The sequence below is a fragment of the Conger conger genome, chromosome 3, assembly GCF_963514075.1.
Source record: "Conger conger chromosome 3, fConCon1.1, whole genome shotgun sequence".
Lineage (NCBI taxonomy): Eukaryota > Metazoa > Chordata > Actinopteri > Anguilliformes > Congridae > Conger > Conger conger.
This window is the reverse complement of record NC_083762.1, coordinates 56,546,465-56,568,630: the sequence shown is the minus strand read 5'-3', so window position 1 is coordinate 56,568,630 and position 22,166 is coordinate 56,546,465. Positions and strand designations below refer to the sequence as shown.

Sequence of the window (22,166 nt, the reverse complement as noted above, 5' to 3'; positions counted from 1 at the left end):
GGTCACACGACTGCACTGCATACTGATTTAGCCATGCTACTACAACCGGAGGAGGCTAGACTTGTTTTTGAAAAGAGGACATGCCTCAGACACCCATGCACTCGGAAAGTTCTACTTTCTAGTTTTGTTTTGAGCAGTGCCACGTAAAAAGGTGACAACTGTTGTGTGTGCACAGGCAGCAACACAAATGACTGTGGCTTGTTTGTCTTTTTTAGTGGCAGCTATTACAAAGTTCAAACAAGTTTGTTCAGTCATGAAAGCAATTGTGGCTACTTGGGCACAGAGTTTCTGGAAAAGATAGGGACCAGGTTCTGAAGACAGTCTGAAAACATGAAAACATATTCACGGACGTATGTGTACCGATGTAATGATGGTATTTTAAGCAGCATTTCCTCACAAATATTTCCTTTTCATAAGCTTTTCCTTTCCATAGTTTGGCAAGGACCATATAACTCTGTTATTGGTTAACAGCTGCATTGGTATTTTTTCACTTTCAGAGTAGAAATTACAAACATGAGGGAAGACGAAAGAAGAGGAAGAAAAAAGAAAAAAAAGAAAAGAGACAGAAAGGGAAGAGAGACAATGGGCCTCATGCAAGAACATTTTTGTATTCTGGTCATTAATTCGTACAACAGGTCGGGACCTAAATGTTGTTCCTACCTCAGAAAAAATATAATAAAATTGGCAAATGCGATTTAAAAACAAATCTGTTCATATGAGTGGCTCTTGCATGAGGCCCATTGCCTTCAAAAGACCACTGTGCCAAGCATTACTATTACTAACTTGACCATTGACTCGAATGTCCATGGCATGCCCTGTGTCACCTCATCATTGGCTTTGTTTGATGGCTGTTCTGTAAGGAGACTTCTGTCTATTATTTATGACAGTGTCAATCACTTTCTAAGAGTAAATTCATTTCATGTAAATTGCGTCCCAATGGCCACTGTCAAAGACAGATCTGACAGTTTCACTGTTCATCTCAATTAATTTGGTGTCGCATTGATATGTTGCTTGTCATAATGAGTCAATACTGCATTCCTTTACCTGAACAAGTTCTTGTTCTTGGATTAGACAACTATGACAACTCAGACCTTGAACTGACCCAGCCCTGCTTCTTGTGGGAGGGCTGCCCATCAGACTGCAAAACTCTCAGAAAGTGTAAACCCCTTCTGATCCTACACCAGGCATGATCAATTGAGTCCAGAAAAGTATTGGAATCCAACACAGTTATGTATTTGACCCAGGTCTGATTCCCAGGCTTCACCTCGGCTGGTTTCCTGGTATCTCCTGAAGTTATTGGGCATTTTGGAGAGCACCATCCTATAAGCAGTTTCAGTATTGACAGTATTGAGGACCATGAAGAGGGCAACAAGTCAAAGTCACCATGCTTTTGTTGTGTTTGTTCATTAAGTTAATGGTTTGAGTAGTTTACTGTATTTATTTATTTGGGCATTGATTTGTGCAGTGATTGAAATAGGAAGAATATTCAAAATATTTAAAAAGTTGCAGTATTTAAACTTTTACAGCCTTTTTTGTATTTGGTCGATATTTCTGTTTGAATAACTTATTATTTTGAGCCGCTTCGACCATCGAAGCTTTCCACAATTCTTACTTCTTTTAATGTTTAATACTGTATGCAACTTAAAACATTTTTGATTTCCCCAGCTGGGTTGAAACCTGGTGGTGTCACTTACCCTGTGAACAAACAATATGGATTTAATCCAAAGAAAGTAGTCGGTTTAAGCATTTACATGGCATATATTCTCCTGTCAAATGGATTGTCAAAAAGTTTAGACTACCCCTTTTAAACCAAATACAATGTAAATCGGAATAGGACAATTTGTTCCGATTGAGTGGTTACATGGGGCATTTTTATTTTGATCTGCCTGCTAATCTGATTAAACATGGAATAAATGGCTCCGTGTAAATGGGGTGATTTCTGGAGTGCATACGCACTGGTGGAAAAAAAAACAGACAAGCCATCCTGCTCCTGAACCCGATCCAGAAGTGTCCCGATAGCACCCAAAGCCTTTGGCTGACTCGACCGCCAAAGAAAACGCGCCTTATGAGATGGAAAATCTGAAGTCATTCACGGTGTGCCAGAAAAAGATTTAAAAAATAATAATAAAACTGAGGCCAAAGTACATCTAGGGCTGAAGAAACGCTCCACAAAGAGCCACAGCGCTGAGCATGTGTTTGAAAATGTGAATGACCGGGGGTTCTTTTCGGAATTCATTTTGAATGTCGTCAGGACACGGTCCGGGAGTGAGCGAGGCCTCTTTTTTAAGCACCCGTTTTTTGCGGCGCACAATTTCAGCAGCCTTCTTCAGAGAGGATGTGGGAAACCGACTGCCAATGAGCTGTCTGGGGGGGGGGGGGGGGGGATGTGACAGGGTTAGTGCTCCAGTGGATGTGTGGGCAGTACCGCTCTGGTGAAAACAATTTACATATCCGAACAGCACAACAGCATTAGTCAATCAAGTGCCTGCTGCTGTAAAACCGATTTTAAACAAACCACAAATGTTGCATGTATTTAGGAGTTTACCATTACCATACCATGGTATTTACCTGTCTGCTTCAGGCATTGCAGATAATCATCTTGCATTTGAATTCTTCAACTGGTTTTCTATTTTTAGTCTTCCGTAGTCTTAAGTAGGGGTGAGCCGACTACTCGTCTTAAACGAGTATCCGGTAAGATTAATTACATTTTTCTGAGCATGAGCGTTGTATGAGCAATTTGATTAATATCCGTGATGATCTAAAAATTGGAACATTACACAGTGAACAAACAAACAAGTGTTTATATAAAAGCTATTACTAATTAGTTAGGCCAGCCTTCAAATGAATTGAGCAAGTAAGGTGCTGTGATTTTTTATTTAGAATACAAGCCCTTTTATCATATTGGCTGTGACTCTTGCAGCAGGCTAAGCTAGCAGATCATAGTTTCAGTTGCTATGTCTTCCCATCACACATGCTCATACAAAACAATAGGGTGCCAATGCTTCTAGAGCAGACAGTATACTGTATGTATACAGTGCATTCCTTAAGTTCTCCAGCACATAGGCTTTGGAATGAAACCATGAATATGTGGTTAAAGTGCAGACTGTCTCCTTTGATTTGAGAGCCTTTTACATTAGGTGATCCATGTAGAAATAACATCCAACATCCAACAGTGACAAACAATTCACCTGATTTTCTTGAATGGCCTACAGCACTGGTTCCAAAACTTGGTCCTGGAGTACCCCTTGCAGTTTTTTTGTTCCAACCCCAATTGCCATCAATTAATTATAATTTTAACAAGCTGTTATTCTTTCTTAATTCGGTGCTTTTCATCTTAGATGTATTATTTACCTTAAACCACATGGCAGAAATAGAGGGTAAATAGTCCCTCTAAACATGAAAAGCACCTAATTAAGAAAAAATAGATTGCAACCTGTTGTAAAGGTGAAAGTCTTGGCCTTACAATGCACCTTAACTTTACTGCAAATGGCTATGTAAAATGGTGCAACATATGACCACATAACAGCAAACAGGGATGTTTAAAGGATTGCAAAACGACTTTCATAATCACTCGTTGGAGGGAAACAAAAGAACTACACAATGGAAGATGCAAGAATACAGCATCAAGCAGCAGTCGCTCTATTCCTTTGCTGGGGGTTTGTTTTGGCTGACTCGTCACATTTTGAGGTTTGGAGGCACGGCGAAAGGGAAATGTCTGGAGCCATAGCCTACAGAGACAATGAGAAGAGGCCAGAAGAGTCTGGTCTGAAGTCAGGGTCTAGGTAAAACTGATTCACAAGTTAATATTCCTACTTCTAAATTCCACAATGACATAACTGCTCTCCTCAGAAGAGGACAGGATACAGCTACTGTTTTAATACTGCATTTCAGTGTTAATACTGTAGATTCTTATTTGAAAAATGAAAAAGTATTGGGTATCTTTTTCAGTTTAAACATAAATTATACTGTATTAACAATATAAAAATGTGAAGATTTGGATTTGATCCAAGAACATCAACAACCACAATAATAATAATAATCATCATCATCATCATCATCATCATCATACATTTTTCCATTTGTTTTCTTCCTTCTTTTTGAAAAGGAGAGTAAGAATACTCAGTATAGATCTTGGCTCCAGTCCACTTTCCCTGCGACTGCTCCCTTTGTTTCCCACAGTGCCCCTGGCAGGAGGTCTGCTCTCTGTGTCACAGATGCACTGACTGGCTGAGGGCACTGGACACAGGAGCACGGCATTCTGGGAACAATGTGTTTCCAGAGAAATGCCCCTTCTCCAGAAAAAAAAAAAAAAGATTTCAGTGCCAAGCCATTATACGATATATAATTAAATAAATACTTAAAAAATCATATTCCTGATTGTTTTGGTTCATTTCCCCCAATTCCTTTATGTCAGCAATGTGAACTTCCAGTTGTTCTTAGTTCACAGATACAATGACCCGACTATAGTGTAAATCTATCCTGATAAGAAAACCTACTAATATACTGTATCTCAGTATATTTTGACACAGAATGTGACCAGAAGGATTTGTTAGACAAGTGGTTAACATTTTGGCTATACATATCTGCTATCTGTGCACGATAGGAAGGTGTGTTGAACAGTATAATCTTTATCATATACTTTGAAAACAAAAAAAGATGGATGAAATACATGCACTATTATACATGCCCTGCACAACTGGATGAATTCCATTAGAAAAATACTGTTTGCATCATGCATGTATTCAGTGTGAGTGTAAATCTTTACTCAACAAAAAAAGTTGATGATCTTGCATTATTTAAATATATATTTATTATTAGGTAGTCCTGGTCAAGCCGAGTCACCGTTCTAAATGAATATGCTGCCTGCAGTTTGCCAAAAAGAGACCAAAAGCCAGCAGTGTGATATCAGTTTTTTTATTAACCATGACTATGTCATGCCAATAAAGCTATTCGCATTTAAAAATTGTGAAATGGCATCCAATATAACTGTAAATGATTAAGTGAAGTATAGTAATGTTACATCGAGATAGCTAATAGCCGTAAGCTCTCATGTTTTGGTAGATTCTAATTAAAATTACTAGCTACTATGTAAATGAATTAACTGAGTCGAGACTTCTCCATGAAAAATTTGTTTGTTTGGCTCTCTCCCCAAGCACTGAGATCTGCTCGTCCTGTTTAGCCAAAGACAGTGATTTTAGTGACTCGCACAGTGTCCAATGGCTACTTATCAGGACAGCATTGTGTGATTAAGCCGGTGATTCGGGCCAGATCCGATTGCTTACTGTCTGGGTGCAATCCAAAAAATTAAAAATATTGCGTTAGTTTTATTTTCCTTGGATTAATAGGCTATGCTATAACATTAATTTAGAACAGTAGTACAATTAATCAGCACATTGGATTTGAAACGTAATAATGAGGTTAAAGTGGGGTGACAGTTAACAACCAATTGCTGTCCAGTATTTAAATAATTACACTTGCAGTTCACACATTAACTAAATTAATATTAAAAGGTGGAATGTGAAATCAAATCAATTCCACAACTAGACTGGGTGATATTCCAAGGGAGCCACATGCAGGCGGCTTGTTAACGCTCTGAACCAATACAGTTCAATGCTGTGAACGAACTGAGTAACATGTGAGACTCATGCATGTACTTTCCTGAAGTGAACGAACGCGTGAGCCAAACGAACAAATCTTTTAAATGAACAGAGCCAAAAGATCCGGCTCACCTAAATGAACGAACGTTCCCATCACTAGAGGTCCGACACAATTTGTGTTTCAAAATGTGGCAGTGAAATTGCGAAAAGGCAAAAGGGAATTACGAATAAGAACTTGCAAATAAGCAACCAATGTATGCTATGCTTAAAACCTTGCATTTAACCAAGATGAAAAAATAATCAAAACCGGGCTTAGCCATCTGGCTAGCCTCTCTATTTTTAACAGAATGTAAGCACAGCAACATGCTGAAACAGTAGCCACCTTAATGGCCTGAAGTAGTTAGTTTTATTCTGAGGGTGAATTGACCAAAAATATTAAGAACCCCGCTTATATTTACATCTTTGGTAAAAGACCATGGTATAAGCGGAATAATCCACTCCGAGGTGGTCATTATACAGTTGTCACGCACTCCGCAGAGGCAACCGTTTCGCATCAGGTGATTCTTCATCGCTTTATCTTGTGTTATAACCACATATTGACTACGTTGTTGTGAATGATTCCTTAGATAACCTTGCTAAGGAGAACAGATCGAACAGGTGTGTAGAATTTTTTTCACAGCTAAAATATCCGACTAAGCAACAACATACACTATGCAATGTGGAAGTAGCCCGGTTATCATAGCCCACTTGGTGACAAAAATATGTTATTGGAGGCTATTTAATAACGCTTTGCAATGTTGGAAAGATAACCATGGGAGATGTTTAAATATAATGTAACTGAGTGTTTTAACTTAGGCAGTAATAATACAATAATTTACAACACGAGTGCGTGACGAGGAGAGAATGATCAAACTTGTCGGCTACTGGCTGTGGCACAAGCGCTGAGGACAGAATAGCCTATACTTAGACACGGAACGCCACGAAAGGCTAAAATATATTCAGTATACTAATATTATCTGTAAACTACATATAGCGTGAAGTCAATAATAATTAAATATTTTCAGAAATTACGGCATTTGTGATGCATGGGCCGGAGCAGAATGGCAAGACAGTCTGAAAACAAAAAGAAAACAAGGGGGAAAGAGACCTCAACAAGGAACAGGTCGACCAAATAGAAAAGACACAAAAAAAATAACTGGCTTGCAGGACTGGCTGCCAGAACAAGACATGCCAGCTAATTTTTACAGTTACAGTAGACTACTGTGATACAGCATCACTTTTTTATACATTTCTTGCCATAATTCTGCAAGCTGACATAAGATAGTACCCTATTTCCTTTCGGCAATGGTGAGCTTCTGGTGAGCTTCTTCAGCAAAGATGCAGCTAGCTTGTAGACAATTTTAGCCTTCGCGAAGCAATTTTTTCTCAGCAACAGGGACAATCTTTTCATCCAATTCCATTATGTTTCAATTAATACATTTGTTTAGAAATTGTCCATAGCTACATTACTTTCGCCAGTTAGCTGTGGTATAAGCATAATATCCTTTGACCGAGTCATAGTCAAAGAATTGCCCTTCAGGGTGGTAAGCACCACCCTGTCATAGGATATTATCCCTTTCTTAACCTGCAATGCAGGATAATGCATTTTATAAAACACCATAACAAATTTCTATTCAAGCTTCTCAAGTTTTGAGTCAAAACAGCCTAATTAAAACAACGCAAAATAACATTAGGGCTAGAGTTAACAACCATGAAGTGGGCTGCCGTTGACTTTGAATTGAATATCTCTTACATTTTGCTGTTTCTTTTCACATTAGCTTTATGACTTTACCCTCCTTCAAGCAGCTTTTTGGTGCAGTTAAAATCCAATAGAAATCATTATGCTTCATGCTGTTGGAGTTTTACCAAACACTGGATGGGGAATGCTGAGTTTTTGCTATGAAATGAAAAAGCACTCCATGCTCTTAAAATGAGCATGTGCTGAGGTCACAGATAGGTCACAGAAGGTCAGATTTTGTTCAGAGGCCTGTCACCTCATATCGATCTGCTCATCATGTGTCCAGCTTGCCATGGTGTTAACGTGCTGCAGCAGGGATTGCTTCAGTCAGCATGAGAGCCTTCAGGAATGTTTCCAGATACTACCGGGGAGGCCAACTGCACACACAAACACACACATGTGGACACACGCACACACACATCAACCTCACCTTTATTTCCTCGATCTCTCCTACTCAGCTGTCAGTCCTGCTGATGGACTTCAAGCTGCAGAGGTCATTGGCCAACCTCAAGAAAGTAATTTGCCATCACACCTTTTCAAGCCCTATCAAGCAATTTACAGTTGTGTGGCTATATAGTTTTATGTAGGCATTCATCAAGTCTGAAGCATGGGCGATAAAAGTGGCAAAACAAATGTTCTGTATATTTCAAATTGTCAATTTTCTATCTTTCCTCACTTGTGATGCTCATAACCTGATGAGCCTAATTAATTAACAATTAATGTAGCATGCTTTGGTAATAAACTAATGGTTTGCTAACCTGCTATCCAGCTATGCCAGCTTGACCAGTTTGGTCATAAGCTGGCCTAACTGGATATGAGCTGGTCAACAAGCTACCAGCTGTTTCGAAACATAGCTTCAACTGTTGTTTCCAGCAGGGTCTATAATTCAGGGACTAAAATTACAGTGAGCCAAACCTTTGACCAATAAAGTAATGTAGAACAGTTTAACAATTAACCAGCACATTGGATCTCAAATGAAACAATGAATATGAGGTTAAAGAGGGGCTAGAGTTAACAACGAATTGCTGTCACCTTTAATTTGAGGGTATTTACCTCCATATCGGGTGGATTTTATGCATAGTCCCCCCATTTTATGGGACCAAAAGTAATTGGACTTGGATTGGATTGAATTTTTATTTTATTTGTTTATGTATTTATTTATGCTTCCTTTTATTCACGGTTTATGGTTTTGATTTATGGTTGCATTCTGAGATGTTACAAATTAGCTGCGATCACATGCACCTAAGCTATTTATCTATTTATTTTCCAGTTAGGCAGCGGGTTTTAAGTACACTATCTACATTTACATTTTGTTACGGACCAAAAAATTCTCCCTGCGTTATAATAAACGGGATAACACCGGCCAATAACACACCATGTGACAACCAAAAAGGAGTCAATATCTACGTACAAAAAAACAAATTAACACAAATTAACAAAGCAGACCGAACATGTAAGCCTAGGTGTCAGGATGGTAGGGGCAGGAAAAAAAACAACCAGCTCTAAGGTACACCTGCTCTGAAAAGTCACAAAATGATATCCCTCACTCACCGAGTCTTCTAGTGGTACCTTCCCTACTCTACGCTAATCTAAAACAAAAGAAAAACAAACAGCCCTGCCACCTGCACATAGAAAAGCAGAACTCCCACTAACATATACATAGGCGGTTCAAACGCTTGTCACACAGAAAAACCTATACGCTGCAGTGCAACGTGATATTATTGCAGGAGAGAGAGCGCCTCGATCTGCAGATTCTCTGGGCTTTAATGCATTTGGTGTCAGGTCTGCACAGGTGCTCCTCATCCGGAATAGGCGGGAATCTTCTCTTGCCGAGCCCACATGCAAAAGCCAGGTGGCATACACAGGAACATGACACATTTAGCCTTTCAGTTTCGTTCATCTCACTGAAATCAACAATTCTGATTACTGCTCCATTATGAAAGTCGGGAAAAAAACACACACTCACTTAACGCTCCTAAAACAAATAATAACGTTTCAACCTCAACGATCTTCATCAGAACTTTTTCATCATCATATCAGTAGAGATGTACTTCAAGATTAATTTGTTCCAGTTTCTCTTGAACAGTGGCTTCCTCCCACAGTGAAATGAAGCTGGCTATTATGGCATAACTATGCTGGATGTTGTTTTCTTGCATGTATGAATCAGAACTGAGAAGATAAGATTGCAACTTAAAATAATCAATGGGCAGACAGCATGGAAATCAGTGAGAATTGTGAGAATTAGTGAAAAGAATTATCCATGGAGGTACAGTGCAGTGCAAGTACAGTAGTACAGTAAGAGGGGGGGGGAGAGGGGAGAGAGAGAGAGAGAGAGAGAGAGAGAGAGACGGTGGAAGAGAGAAAGCGCATCATTGCAGGCAGAGGAAGAGATTGGAGTGACTACCATGAATTGGCATGACTTGTTTACATTTAATAGTTTTCAAAACTGTTGTTGAAATATCCTTTCCTGGAGTATGCCCACGGTGTAGCCATTACAGCTATCACAACATACATGACCAAGTTTAGAATTTCAACTTTTAAATAATTTATTTGTTTTTGTGTTTTCTGTTTTTCTTTTTGTTCATCTAAAATGTGGTTTTGGCATGTACGTATCACAGATCATTGTAAATAATTTGAGGGACAAAAATTTTCATTTATGAAAATAAAATACTATTTTTAAAAGCTTGCTCTTTACAGTAGCACTACAGTGCATGTCACTTCTTCTGTGAAAATGGTTGGCTTTCAGTTTATTGACATGTAACCATTTTGGAGCAGCATGAGACAGTGCTTACCAATGTCGGGGTTCCAACCCTGGTCTCCTCTATTAGACGGTCTTATGGGATGTCTGCCTGGTCTTCCTTGGAAAAAACTGGTCTCTTTGTGTTCTGCCCAGACCTGCGTCAGTTTGAGGCTCCACCTTTCGTTTCCATGGTAACGCCATCTCGATCTGCACAGACCTGAAGCCAAAGGACACGTCGGTCACACTGAAATTCCAAGGCTGTTAACCCAGGATTTCCTGGGCACAGAGTTTTTGCAGGCTGGTTGAATATGTGCAATAATATCATACTTTGCAACGAGAATGTTATTCTACGTACCCATGACATTATCTTCATAACTGAAATTAGACCCCACAGAATGCTGTTTGTATTTGCCAGGTAATGGCTTATACACCAGAGGTGCCAGCTAGTTGAAATCTGGCATTTTCCTACATTAGCTGTATAAACTTAGAGTATCATTATGGTATTTTAATGGAGGTGATGACATATAAAAGTCAGTCGCATTTACATGAAGCTCAAGAATTGTGAGTCATTTATCTGACTCAGTTAGGGTGAAGTATGTGCAGATGTTATATTGCAATTAAAACCAAAGTCCTCATGTTAGTGTAGAGAAGGGTTCAATCCAGTTAAGGGGCATCTGTTTCTGTGGAACCGTGCTGTCATATATATTACTTTCTCTAACAGAAAATAATGTAAAGCTGACTTGTATCTGCCACATTGTGTTTATTCCCCAGTACTCTGCATTCCACAGGATTTGACCTGCAAAACTATAGTAGTCCCAGTATTCTCATGTTATTGCTTATTTCCAGTAGTGTCTTGCTTAGCATCGTTAGCCTACATTCGTACTTTAGTGAGGTTATCCATACACTATCACTGGTCCAAGACAGATGTTAGTCTGGGGTTACTGTTTCTTAGCTAACTCATGTAGAAGTGCTTAAGTTGCTTTGGGTAAGGGCACCTGTTAAATTAATGTAGTATAATACTGCTAAGAGGAGAACAGAGAGCCAATGCTACAGGCCTAAGGGGAAGATGTGGTGTTGTTTGTGGATCAGTGCCAAATGATTGCTAAAACCACCATGAATCACAGAATAACCATACCAATTCCAGTGCAAAGAAAAAATGCTGAATGGTTTAGCAGGAAGAGTGTGGACATAGTGTATCAGGAAAAAGCCGAAAAACCCCAAATGTTCCTGTTCAGTCTATAGTTCACCACCTGCTCTTGCAAATGTACATGGTGGGCTTTTCCCACTAACATGTGATATCTGCACTTTCACTTGAACATCTCTGATAAAATGCTGAACTGAAATCTGAGCACTGTCCACAATGGCAAGTTAGAAGTCGAACAGAAACGATTAGGGGGCATTCGCTTTGCTTGCATTCTTTCATGTAGGGCCGCTTTTACGACAACAGCGCGGGTTACTTCAGGACATCGGCGGTTGAGGGAGGCTTGTCTTGTTGCATTTGGCTCCCTTGCGTGTTCTCTCTCTAAAAGGTACAGTACTGCTACAGCAGAGAAGCATATGGGGGGCCTCTCTCCTCTGACCCTCAGCGATACTGACATATCAATATAGTGACGTTCTAATCATAAGCAATAAATACTATCCTGCAACAAAAAATATTTCTTCAATTCAACTATTTCTTCAACTCAAAAGAAAGACAAATGAAGTATTTATCTTTCATACCGAAGGATGGTTTGGTATTTGTTTGTTGTGTTGAAGAAAAAGTTGAATATGTCTCGTCGGAAATGTCAGTTTCCTTTTTGTATGGCAGCTGAAATAACCGGGGTCTTTAAATAGCGCACGCATAAAACTGAAGAGATGAAGAAGTGGCTTGTTGGCTCGGATTGTTGAGGCATTTCATCTGTCTAATATGGTTGCATTGCTCCAAGAACTATATTAGCTTGTAATCAGATTCTAACAGTTCATTAAACCTGTCTCCTCTGAGCCTTGTCTCTACCCCCCCCCTCTCTCTCTTTCTCTCTCTCCCTCTTTCTCCCTCTCTCAGTTTCCTCTTTGTCCATGTACAAAGCACCCCTGAGGGTGTATTTCTCGGGCACTGTCTCCACTGTGAAAACAGTTCTCTCCTGATGTATCCAGGGAGAGCAATGGTATGAGCTGCCTCTTCCCTGGATATGGGCAGGAACTGTGCTGAGCGCAACGCCCCCGCCCCCGCCCCTCACCCTCCCCAGCTCCTGCTTCCAGCCCATCCTCATAGCGCTGCATGCAGATGAACTAAACAAACTGGAACCAAATCGGATAAAACCTCTGCGAGGTCAACTATAAATTTAAAGAACTTCCTCGAAGGACATGTAAACCATGATAAGCTTTGTTAAAGCAGAACGATTTAATTATATGTATGTAGTAAGACCATTTGCAAGTTTATTTAGCTACACTTACAAAATGAACGTAATGAAATGTGGAACGGGACCCCCCTCCCCTGCCCACACATAAAATATATCTATTAAATATTTTTATAAAATCAATTTAAAATAAAAAATATTTTTATTTTTTATTATTCAATCAAAAATGTGTGTATACCCACATGTGCATGTATTCCATAACTATTGCTACTCTCTAACTGCAGTATTGTATCAATTGCAAAGAATTGAAAAGCCCTTTTGTTGTAGTCAGTGGCGTTTTTGGCATATAAAATCTGGTGAGGCACCAATCAGACTAGCAGTGATTATTGTGAGCCCCAACCTTGCTAGTTTGACACAGTGATGGAACCCTTATAACACGCTATCACTCTTTGCTCACTTAGTAAAATAGGGCTACTAGAAAGTAGCCTACCCAGGGAGCACAGATGGATGATGAACATGAAATGAAAAAGTGGTTTATGGTTTGGCTCCATCATTGCCAATTAGATATTTGATCACACATGAAGGTGATCGGGGAGCTGGCATAATTATCTGTTCATCAAGTTAGCTGGTATAATTACCTGTTCATATTGTGGGGAAACTGGTCTGCAACTGCACTATGCAGTGAGCAAAAGGTGAATAAACATGGACAGTTAAAACAGATGAATGGTCATTTCAGTATGCTTTAATTACATTCAAATATTAGGCTACCACACAGTAAGTAAGCACTGCAAGTTAATTGTTAAATAGGCTACAAAATCAGCTTTACAGTTCATTTAATTTTAAAGTTTATGACTATTTTCTGTTTATTTCATAATCCATTTAGCTATTTTCGAGAACTATATTTTTTCTGCAACTGAACCTAAGCGAATTAACTGCTTCTTGATGTTGCAGAAATGAATTGCTACGCTATATCAGTACCAAACTAATGGCAGATAAAACATGGCAGGCTTTGTGTACAGGGTTTCCTACCCCTTTCCAACAAGATACAATGTGTCATATTAAGGTGACGGACAGTTTATGAATATCACTGCATTGCAGACGTAAACATGAAACTTGCTATAGATAAACCTGTAATGTTAATTGTACTGGCTAACAGGGTTCTGGTTAACCTAATTTTGAAAGTTTTCTATTTGGAGAGATTTGGGGACACTTGAGGACATCTGGGTGCAGTTTTTGGAAAACTCTGGAACTGTGGAATTTAAATGCCTGTCGAAATCTTTACCAAATGTTGTACACAAGTTGATATAAAGTTTGTGCAGAAATATAAAGTAGTGCTTGGTTGGCCCTTGACTTAGAATTTGTGATATTCAGTGGTAAACTATAAATGTAATTTTACAGTTGTCAGGGTGTCATGAGGGTGTTTTGTCATTTTAGTGTATCTTTTGAGGACACTGTATGTACATGCTCTGACATAAATTTGTTCTGTCTCAAATTGGAAAAGGTTAATTATGCGATGTTGCAGGACATTATAAACCCCAAATGCAATCTCATTAGTTGCTGGCCATTCGCAAGCAACAGTGGGCAGTCCAGACTGTTCGAAGCTGACAGGAAGGTGACAGTAATGCAAATAACCATGCATTATAACAGCGGTATGCAGAAGAGCATCGCTGAACACACAACGCAAGAAAGCCTCTAAGTGGATTGGCTACAGCAGCAGAAAACCAATAAGTCTAAAAAATAAGTTGATTAAATACCTAATAGAGTGCGCACGGAGTATAGATTCCGGCCTCTGTTTTGCATCTTGAATACTGTACAGTGTAGCATGTATACCGTCATAGCAGGACTAATAATAGTGAACTAGTGGTGTGATTTCTTGCGTTTAACAGAAACCCAAGTAAGAACCCGAGGCAGGAAGCGTTGACACTGTAGCGACTCTTACTGTATGTTCTGGTTTCTTACACTTCTCTCTTTCTTGCTCACAGACTCCATTAATAACAGGATGTTAATGCTTGACGGGATGCCGGCAGTCAGAGTCAAAGCAGAACCTCTGGAATCTGAGCGAGGGGTAAGCAAATGCTTGTTTTCCAGGCAATTCCCCCTTCTCTCCTCTCCATGAAACCTTCTAATTATTCCCAGACCCTGTCCGAGAAGGCTAATACCAGTTATTACAGAGCTGAACACAGTGGAGAAACACAGCTGGTCCAGGAAAATCTTGCTCCCCCCCACCCACTATGCGCATTCTAAAGAACAAAGACTGATAGGCACACAGACTAGGGCTCCTTGGAACTGGCAGTCATCCTTTCCATGTTTATGTTGCCCAAAACTCACTTCCTGCCACATGATCTCCACCACCTGCTGCTACCTGTTTTGTTTTTTTGTTTGTTTGTTTTTTAAAGTGTGGTTTAAAAATGAAAAAGAAAATACAAATAAAAAAGTCTAAAGATTTTCCATCAGCAAGTGAAAAATCTGTCATCTTGAGGTGGATGCACATTACACTCTTTTCACAAGACAGCATAAATCAACATTGGTACAATAGGATAGCAATTATCAAAAAAATCTCAAGTTAAATTTTTTCCTCCTCATTGATGTTTAAAAAGTGAGGAAAGGTTTTTGAAATTTTTTTTATGGTGTCACTCAACTCGCTACCCTCCCTTGTATGTCTGTGGAAAGAGTCCTTTGACGTCATTGTAATGGGATCTTGGTGTTGCATTCACAGAATGTCAGTTTCAAATAGGGAGGGATTCTTTCTGGTTTACATTTGGCATTGTTCAGCAAATTCCCTGCTTCACTGTAAATGTTAGGATTGGTTTATTTATGTAGATACTGTATATGTTTTAAATTAAGTATTATAGATAGGCTTGCACTGTTGCTAGGCAACAGTTAAGGCTTTCCCTTAATGTTACCATGGCAGAATTCTGTTCCCTTTGTCTATTTTAATGTGTGAAGATAATGTGATATCGAGCAATACATGTTTTGAGGATACATGCTGTTCAGTGTTCTGATTCTGACGCTTGTTTTTAGGTTGACTTTTGCATTTACAGTACATTAATATCCCTTCTGCATTTCCATAGCCCTGCAAGAAAAGTCTCATTCGTACCGATTACAAATGTACAAAAAATGACATTTATAGATCTCCAATCCTGCAATCTCATGATTAGTGTGCAGTGTGCAGTTTTTATTGTCATTTATGGGTTTGAATATGCATCCTGCATTTAGAGATATTCATGCAATATTACAAACAGCCGGAGGTCATGTTATGCAACTTGATGTTGAATAGACTCATTACTTTTCTATGACTGAATACAGGGTCTGGGTCTTTAAGCTGCAATCTTGGAACACCACCTTTCAGTACTGCCAATTTAAGGGAAGCTCAAGGGGCAGAGCCACCATTAGAAAGCAGCTGCCATATGCACTGAAGGCAATGAAAAGTACAGTTAAGTACTTCTAATCACATTAGTGTTCATTTGAATGCCCCCCCCGCCCCACACACACACACACACACACACACACACTGCATTACAGTCTTGATAGGTGAATGAGCTCGTGGGGATTCCTGGCTGACCCGAATGTGTTTCCGCCAGGAGCCCCCAGGAGTTCATTCGCACATCATCACACGACAGACAGCCTGTGTCATAAGCTCTGAACATGTACACACCGTACTGCTGGAGCAAGTAGGTTTGCATTCACATTATGGCCTTCAAAGCAATTATGCACTGTACAGTACAGCATTGATCATGTTGTTCATGTTTATATATTAACATGTGTTATTAATAAACTATAAAATGGTTGCATAGACAGTCTATAGCAGTCTGGTCCCATAGTATATCACTGGTCCTTGAGAGCTATTGGAGTGTTAGCAGTAGTCTGCAGTTGGAGACCACTAGTCTATAGAATTAGGTAAATACAGGAACACCAGATTTAATGCTAATTTATTTAACTTAATAATGGTCCAATAGTTTAAAGGCCGAAACCTATTTTGCCGACCAAATGATGTTTCACCTGTTAAAATATTTCAAATATTCAGCAAATGTTCAAAGCATTTATAAAATGTTCACACAGATCATTTTTACACAGTGTGCATTTAATCACAACTCGACTCATCTATACTCAGTTAGCGTTGAATATGTTTCCTGTATACTGTGCTCTGAGCGTTTAGTGACTTACAGTAGCAAGTTCTCCTCCCTAAACACTTTGGAGCAAAGCTTCTCCCCGTGTTTGCTGTGCCGTTGCCTTGCTACAGGATGTGGGCGACCCACAGGGCTCTGCCTTTAAAGTGCCATCAGGGTTATCTCAGAACATTTTAAAAACAACAGGCTAGCAAAGACAGCAGAAAAACACGGTCCTTGTTTGCATGGCTCTCTGCCAGGCCCTTGCTGGAAACGCTCTATCTTGTTAAATGTTTGACTCCAAACCATTTGTAAGATTAGCTAGGGCTAACCAGTTAGCTCTGACACTGGAATGTCAGCAGGAATGAGAGTTAGGCTAGCTGGAGGAGACGGTGAGAGGGTTTTGGTCTTACCTGTTTCACAATTTGGCAATTTCACAATTTGGCAAACTTGGCAGAGTAAAACTGAGTAAAACTATTTTGGGAGGCTTTGAATGGTCAAAAGAAAATAATTATGGTCAAAAGATAATAATGATCAAAAGACAAAGTGAGCTTTATTTACTGTTTGTGTCCAAGACAATAAGGAAGTTTCTAGAAAGCTGAAATAATGTCACACTAATGCTCTCAATTCAATTCAAGCCACATATTATTAATTTTCAAATTAATTTCCAAAACAGAGCCCCAACTTTCTCCAAATACCTTCCATTCGTCAATGGGTTATGCTTACTGTATCCAAGGGGATGCTGATAGGGACCCCTTTTAGTTATGCTTTCCTAATAGATCATTAACTCTATTCGTTAGGACATACAGTAACTATACAGTAGTTGAAGAAAACAACTTACTGTATGGAATGTATGTCTCTTCTCTCCTCACTTGATTACAGCTATGGATTATGCAAATCAATACCATTTTAAGTAGGGCTGTGCTCAAAATATCGACACAGCCATATATTGGAATTCGCTTCTCGATGATCCACGCATCGATACAGTGATGTCGGTATCGATACAGTGGCGGCCGTATATGGGCATATTTTATTTTTATCTAAAATGGCAGCATTTGTGTTTTGTCGGAGCCTGTTCATCACTATGGTTAAAAACATCTTTTAGAAAGTTAGTGTGGCTTAACAGTTTTTATGTTAATCATATTTTATACGAAGAAGTAAACTTTTTAAAAATTATTTAGTGCTTTATGTATTTTGTAAATTTTGGCCACTGGTTCTTCATTAGAGAGCTCTAAAATCTGTGTATTTATCTTACTTAATGGTGCAATGTATTTCATTGCATACAGTAACAGTGATGCAGTCATTACAATATTTTACATGCTTGCTAGATACAAATGCAGAGCATTGTTTTAAGTCAGAGTTGTCTGTGTCTTTTTAAAATCCCTCTAGAAATAATTAGTGCCTCATTTTGCCTAGCAAAATGGTGCAATGTATTTCATTGCATACAGTAACAGTGAAGCAGCATTTTTAATATTCGTGGTCACATATGCTGAATTTTGAAATATACATTTTCCTCAATATCAGCTTGTGTGCTGTTCATTGTCAAGGTAATGATTTTTATCATTTCAGAAGAGCTTTACCAATTAATCATACTGATAGAATATTATATTTCAAAAAGAACCAAGGTGTACAGTTATATAAAGGCATTAAATGTACAAGAAATATAAAAAAATGATTCCATACCAGTCGTATAAGACCCATCATAGCATGGCCTTTATGTTTATTGTACATATGTTCCAATCACACTGTACTGCATGTGTATTTAAAAGGTGCTTTGAGAGCAACATTTATTTCATTTTGAATCAGCTAATATCACTTAGCTCTTGAGTCATTTTTTTCCTCATTCCTCTTTTAATAGGATTTATTTTTAAATTAGCATCTTTCGAAGGCAAATCAAAAGCTTTTGTGAGCTATGTCTAGAGCCATAGATGTCCAAACTATGGCCCAGCATCAAACCTAGCCCAGCAAGGCCTTTGGTTTAAAATAAAATAAATAAATAATTGAAAGCTATTTGACTGTGTTCAACGGAACATTCTGGATCATATCTGAGTGACATTTTCAGAAACCACAGAAGATAGTGTGAGTGTGTGTAACTGTGACTATCCTAATATCGCATCCAGGCAAAAATCCAGTCAATGTTTCCAGTTAATTATCTTGTTGAGAAGACATTAATCAAAATGACATAATTTGTTCCAAAGAACATAAAAGTCAATTAAAGTCACAATAAACACAAGACATACCGTAGCAGATTAAATCATCTAATACAAAAAAGGGCATTCAGATTTTATTATGGCATATACAGTATATACAGTAAACCCTCAGTGACAGAAACCACAGATTCAAACTTCAGTGGGCTGTCTGGTCAAGAGACTGGCTATAACACTAGAAGGACTGTAGGTCATTGTGCCTTAGGGTATACAGAGTACATTAATCTGAATATTTTTTCCCCTTTTCCTCTTTTGACAGTGTGTGGATACCGTACATTCCCCACAATATATATTAGGAGAAATTCACAAGCAGTCGGGAATGCAGTCAATACTGGTCAGGCAACGTAATTTGTTCAGAAATTTTATTTTAACATGGAATTTTCATTATTAAACTGAGAGACTTGCTGACAGAAGTGAATAGGCTCAAAAATTGGGCGACAGTTGGCCCCTACTTTCTGGTGCCCCTGACCTCTGCAAGCCCAGTTTCCTAACCGTTATACTACACTGCTGCCTCATACAGTGCAATACGCATTGTGTGAGGAAATGTGCTATAAAGCCCCCCCTAATCTTTTCACTTCTAATTTTAAGCCCATTGTCACTGATGACATAACTTCACTACTATGAGAGGCCTGTCTGAATTCCCTCAGGCTGTGACGCAAGTAGATTTGTAGCCATGGATCTATTGGCTTCATCTGTTGTTCATGTTTTCATGGAAGATGCAGAACTTTCAGGCCTGAATCTCTGTGAAGCTGTTTTGTGGCAATACCCCTTGCAAAAAGGATGATACAAATAAAATTGTATTTCATTTAACTTTTTAAAAATGTATTCACTACTTACCAGGAAATTCAAGAAAATCATGACAACCATAAGAATCATGAAATCAAAACAAACAAACTGCTAAAACCAATTCTACTAAAATGAATCTGATCTGATATTTGTAGTATTAATACATACTGTTCTATACTACATTGCACTCTGCCATAATACTGTACTGTATGTATATTAATTATCTGTGTATACTATATTAAGAGCAAATCCTCTCCAATGTTACTTCAACATTTCCTCACCTCTCACATATTAATATCCTTTATGGTGTTTATTTTATTTTGTTTATGGATTTGTTTTTGTCAGTGAGACAATGCGTGACGGTGTGTGAGTCATTGGGCAGAGACCTGCATAATGAACATTGACCTAACCTTAAACTTTGAGTCAGAGGATCTAGCCATCTTTCACGGAAAATGAAACGCAGCCTTGTGAACTTGGTAGTCAAGTTGCTGATTCATGAGATTATGAAAGTTCCTTTTACTGTTGGTTAGAAGTGACTGTAGCAGTCTGGTTTAAAAATAGCCCACAGAAAAAAAAGCAGTACTTCAGCCAGCATTACACGCACAGAAAGAAATGTTGGTCTTTAAACAAAGTAATGTCAAAATGCACCACAAGGACATTTTTCACATCTGTTTTTTTGTAACTTGAGAACTTTTTCTTCAACTTAACAAGGCAGTCTCCCAACATTAATGTTCTTTCAAAATAACTTTCATTGACTAAGTATCTCCTCGTAAGGCTGCTGCAATGCATATATTGTTGTTTTCATGTTACTAATATTGAATGATGCACACAAGCTGCATACCCACTCATGTCTTTATAAGTTTGTCTTTTTGTTTATAGAAACATTGCTCCCAAGCCTGAATTTGTTTACTTGTTGTTAGCTGGACCAAAATTGAGGCGAGCGAGTTTACATGAACACTGTTGTGTAAATGCAATGTCAACAATGACATGTTTCGTTTGGATACACATTACCACAGAGAGAGACAAAGGTGTGGATCACTATTTGTTACAGCAACAGCTGAAAAGCTACATTATCTGATGGGAATATCTTTTTAGGAGGCAAGAGGTCGGGAAATTGGACCCACATGATGTTTTTCCAGACTTGGGAGAAAGATTGACTAGAGATATTTGTGGAGCCAGGAGGGATGGGTTCCTGGAGGGGTGATGAAAAGCAGAAGGGAGCGATGACTGGTGTCTGCCTGAAACTCCTCTCTTGCCTTTGCATCCTTTATTTTCATTAACATCTTCGGTGCCATTCAATCCTGATATTCCTAAAATGGCTCAGTAGGAGTCACAGACAAGCTGAACTGATCGCTTCAGCCTACTACACAGGGGGGAAGGACAATTTTTACATTGTGTTTCCTGGCAGAATTTTTCTGTGACTTTTTTGTCACACAGATCTCACTTGAAAGATATACACTGGGAAATGTAAAACCAACACTTACAGGGTACATTTAGCTGTTGTTTTAATACTTTGAGAGTTTATTTAAAACTGTTAGACTTAAATGAACATGCTGTGTAATCGGGTAATTTGTAAACTCTTATATTCTTCTGATAATCTTTACTTATACTTTCATACTTATACATATACTAGCAGCACTTTTTGTACTTTTTTATCAAATCATGGTAATTTAATTTAATTTTGTCAACTCTATGAACAGTGTGCTTGTGTGTTTATGAATGTGTCCTCAAAAAAGGGAAAAGGCATTGAATCTTGTTTGGTAAGATTGCCTGTGTTGCATTGTTTCCTGTTCTGCATATGGCACGCTGTACAGTGTGGACTTTTAAAGGCAAGCTGCTTTTCGCTTTCATCTCCACAGTCCCCCAAAGTGCACAGTTACCCGGATATGGAAGCGGTCCCGCTCCTATTGAGCAAAGTCAAGCCGGAGCCCCCTGAGGACCTCCTCTCGCCCGAACAGTTCCATGCACAGACCGAGCCCGTCGACCTGTCCATTAACAAAGCCCGCACCTCGCCCCCTTCCAGAATCTTCTCGCCCCGCTCTTCGCCAGTGACTTCCCTGACCTCCTCTTCGTCCTCCTCCTCACCTACAGTCATCACCTCCATCTCCTCTGCACCGGGGCCGCTGGTGGTCTCGCCCTCCAGAGCCAGGAACCAGCAGTTTTTGCACATCGTCCACCCCTCCCCGTCACCCTCCGGCCCTGTGAACCTCCAGACCGGCAAGTTGCCTGGACAGGTCCGACGCATCCCTGTGGTGGTGCAGCCTGTGCCTCTGATGTATGGGTCCATCCGCCCCCCAGCGCACACCAACTCCCCCATCATTCTACCTCTGCTCGAGGAGATACGGAATCAAGGCAAAGGTAAGAATGCGTTAGATTATCCCAGGCATGCCAAAAGTTCCAAACCTTTAATGGCCACCTGCAAGCCAAAATGCAAAGTTTTAGTAAAGTTGTTTCTCTACCTTGTACAGTATGGTCTTGTGTAGCCAACTATGTTTATCTGACATGACGCTAAATGATAATCAAGTACTGGGGTGTACATAAAAGAATAATTCATAAATAAATAATCAATAAATTCAATTTACATAGTATAGACTAAATACATAGAATAGACTAAAAA

At 39.1% G+C, this 22,166-nt stretch overlaps 1 protein-coding gene across 3 annotated transcripts in view; it reads left to right on the top strand.

The window, feature by feature from the left end:
- Positions 1–22,166, top strand: part of LOC133124778 (Krueppel-like factor 12) — a 49,001-nt gene that overhangs the window by 9,317 nt on the left and 17,518 nt on the right. For 2 of the 3 annotated variants that reach the window (XM_061236253.1, XM_061236254.1), the window contains exons 2-3: positions 14,433–14,515; positions 21,409–21,907. In XM_061236253.1, coding sequence (XP_061092237.1) covers positions 14,433–14,515; positions 21,409–21,907 — 582 coding nt within the window. Of the gene's footprint in view, positions 1–12,161; positions 12,259–14,432; positions 14,516–21,408; positions 21,908–22,166 lie in introns of those variants that run through there. The other variant, XM_061236255.1, reaches the window with a different exon arrangement.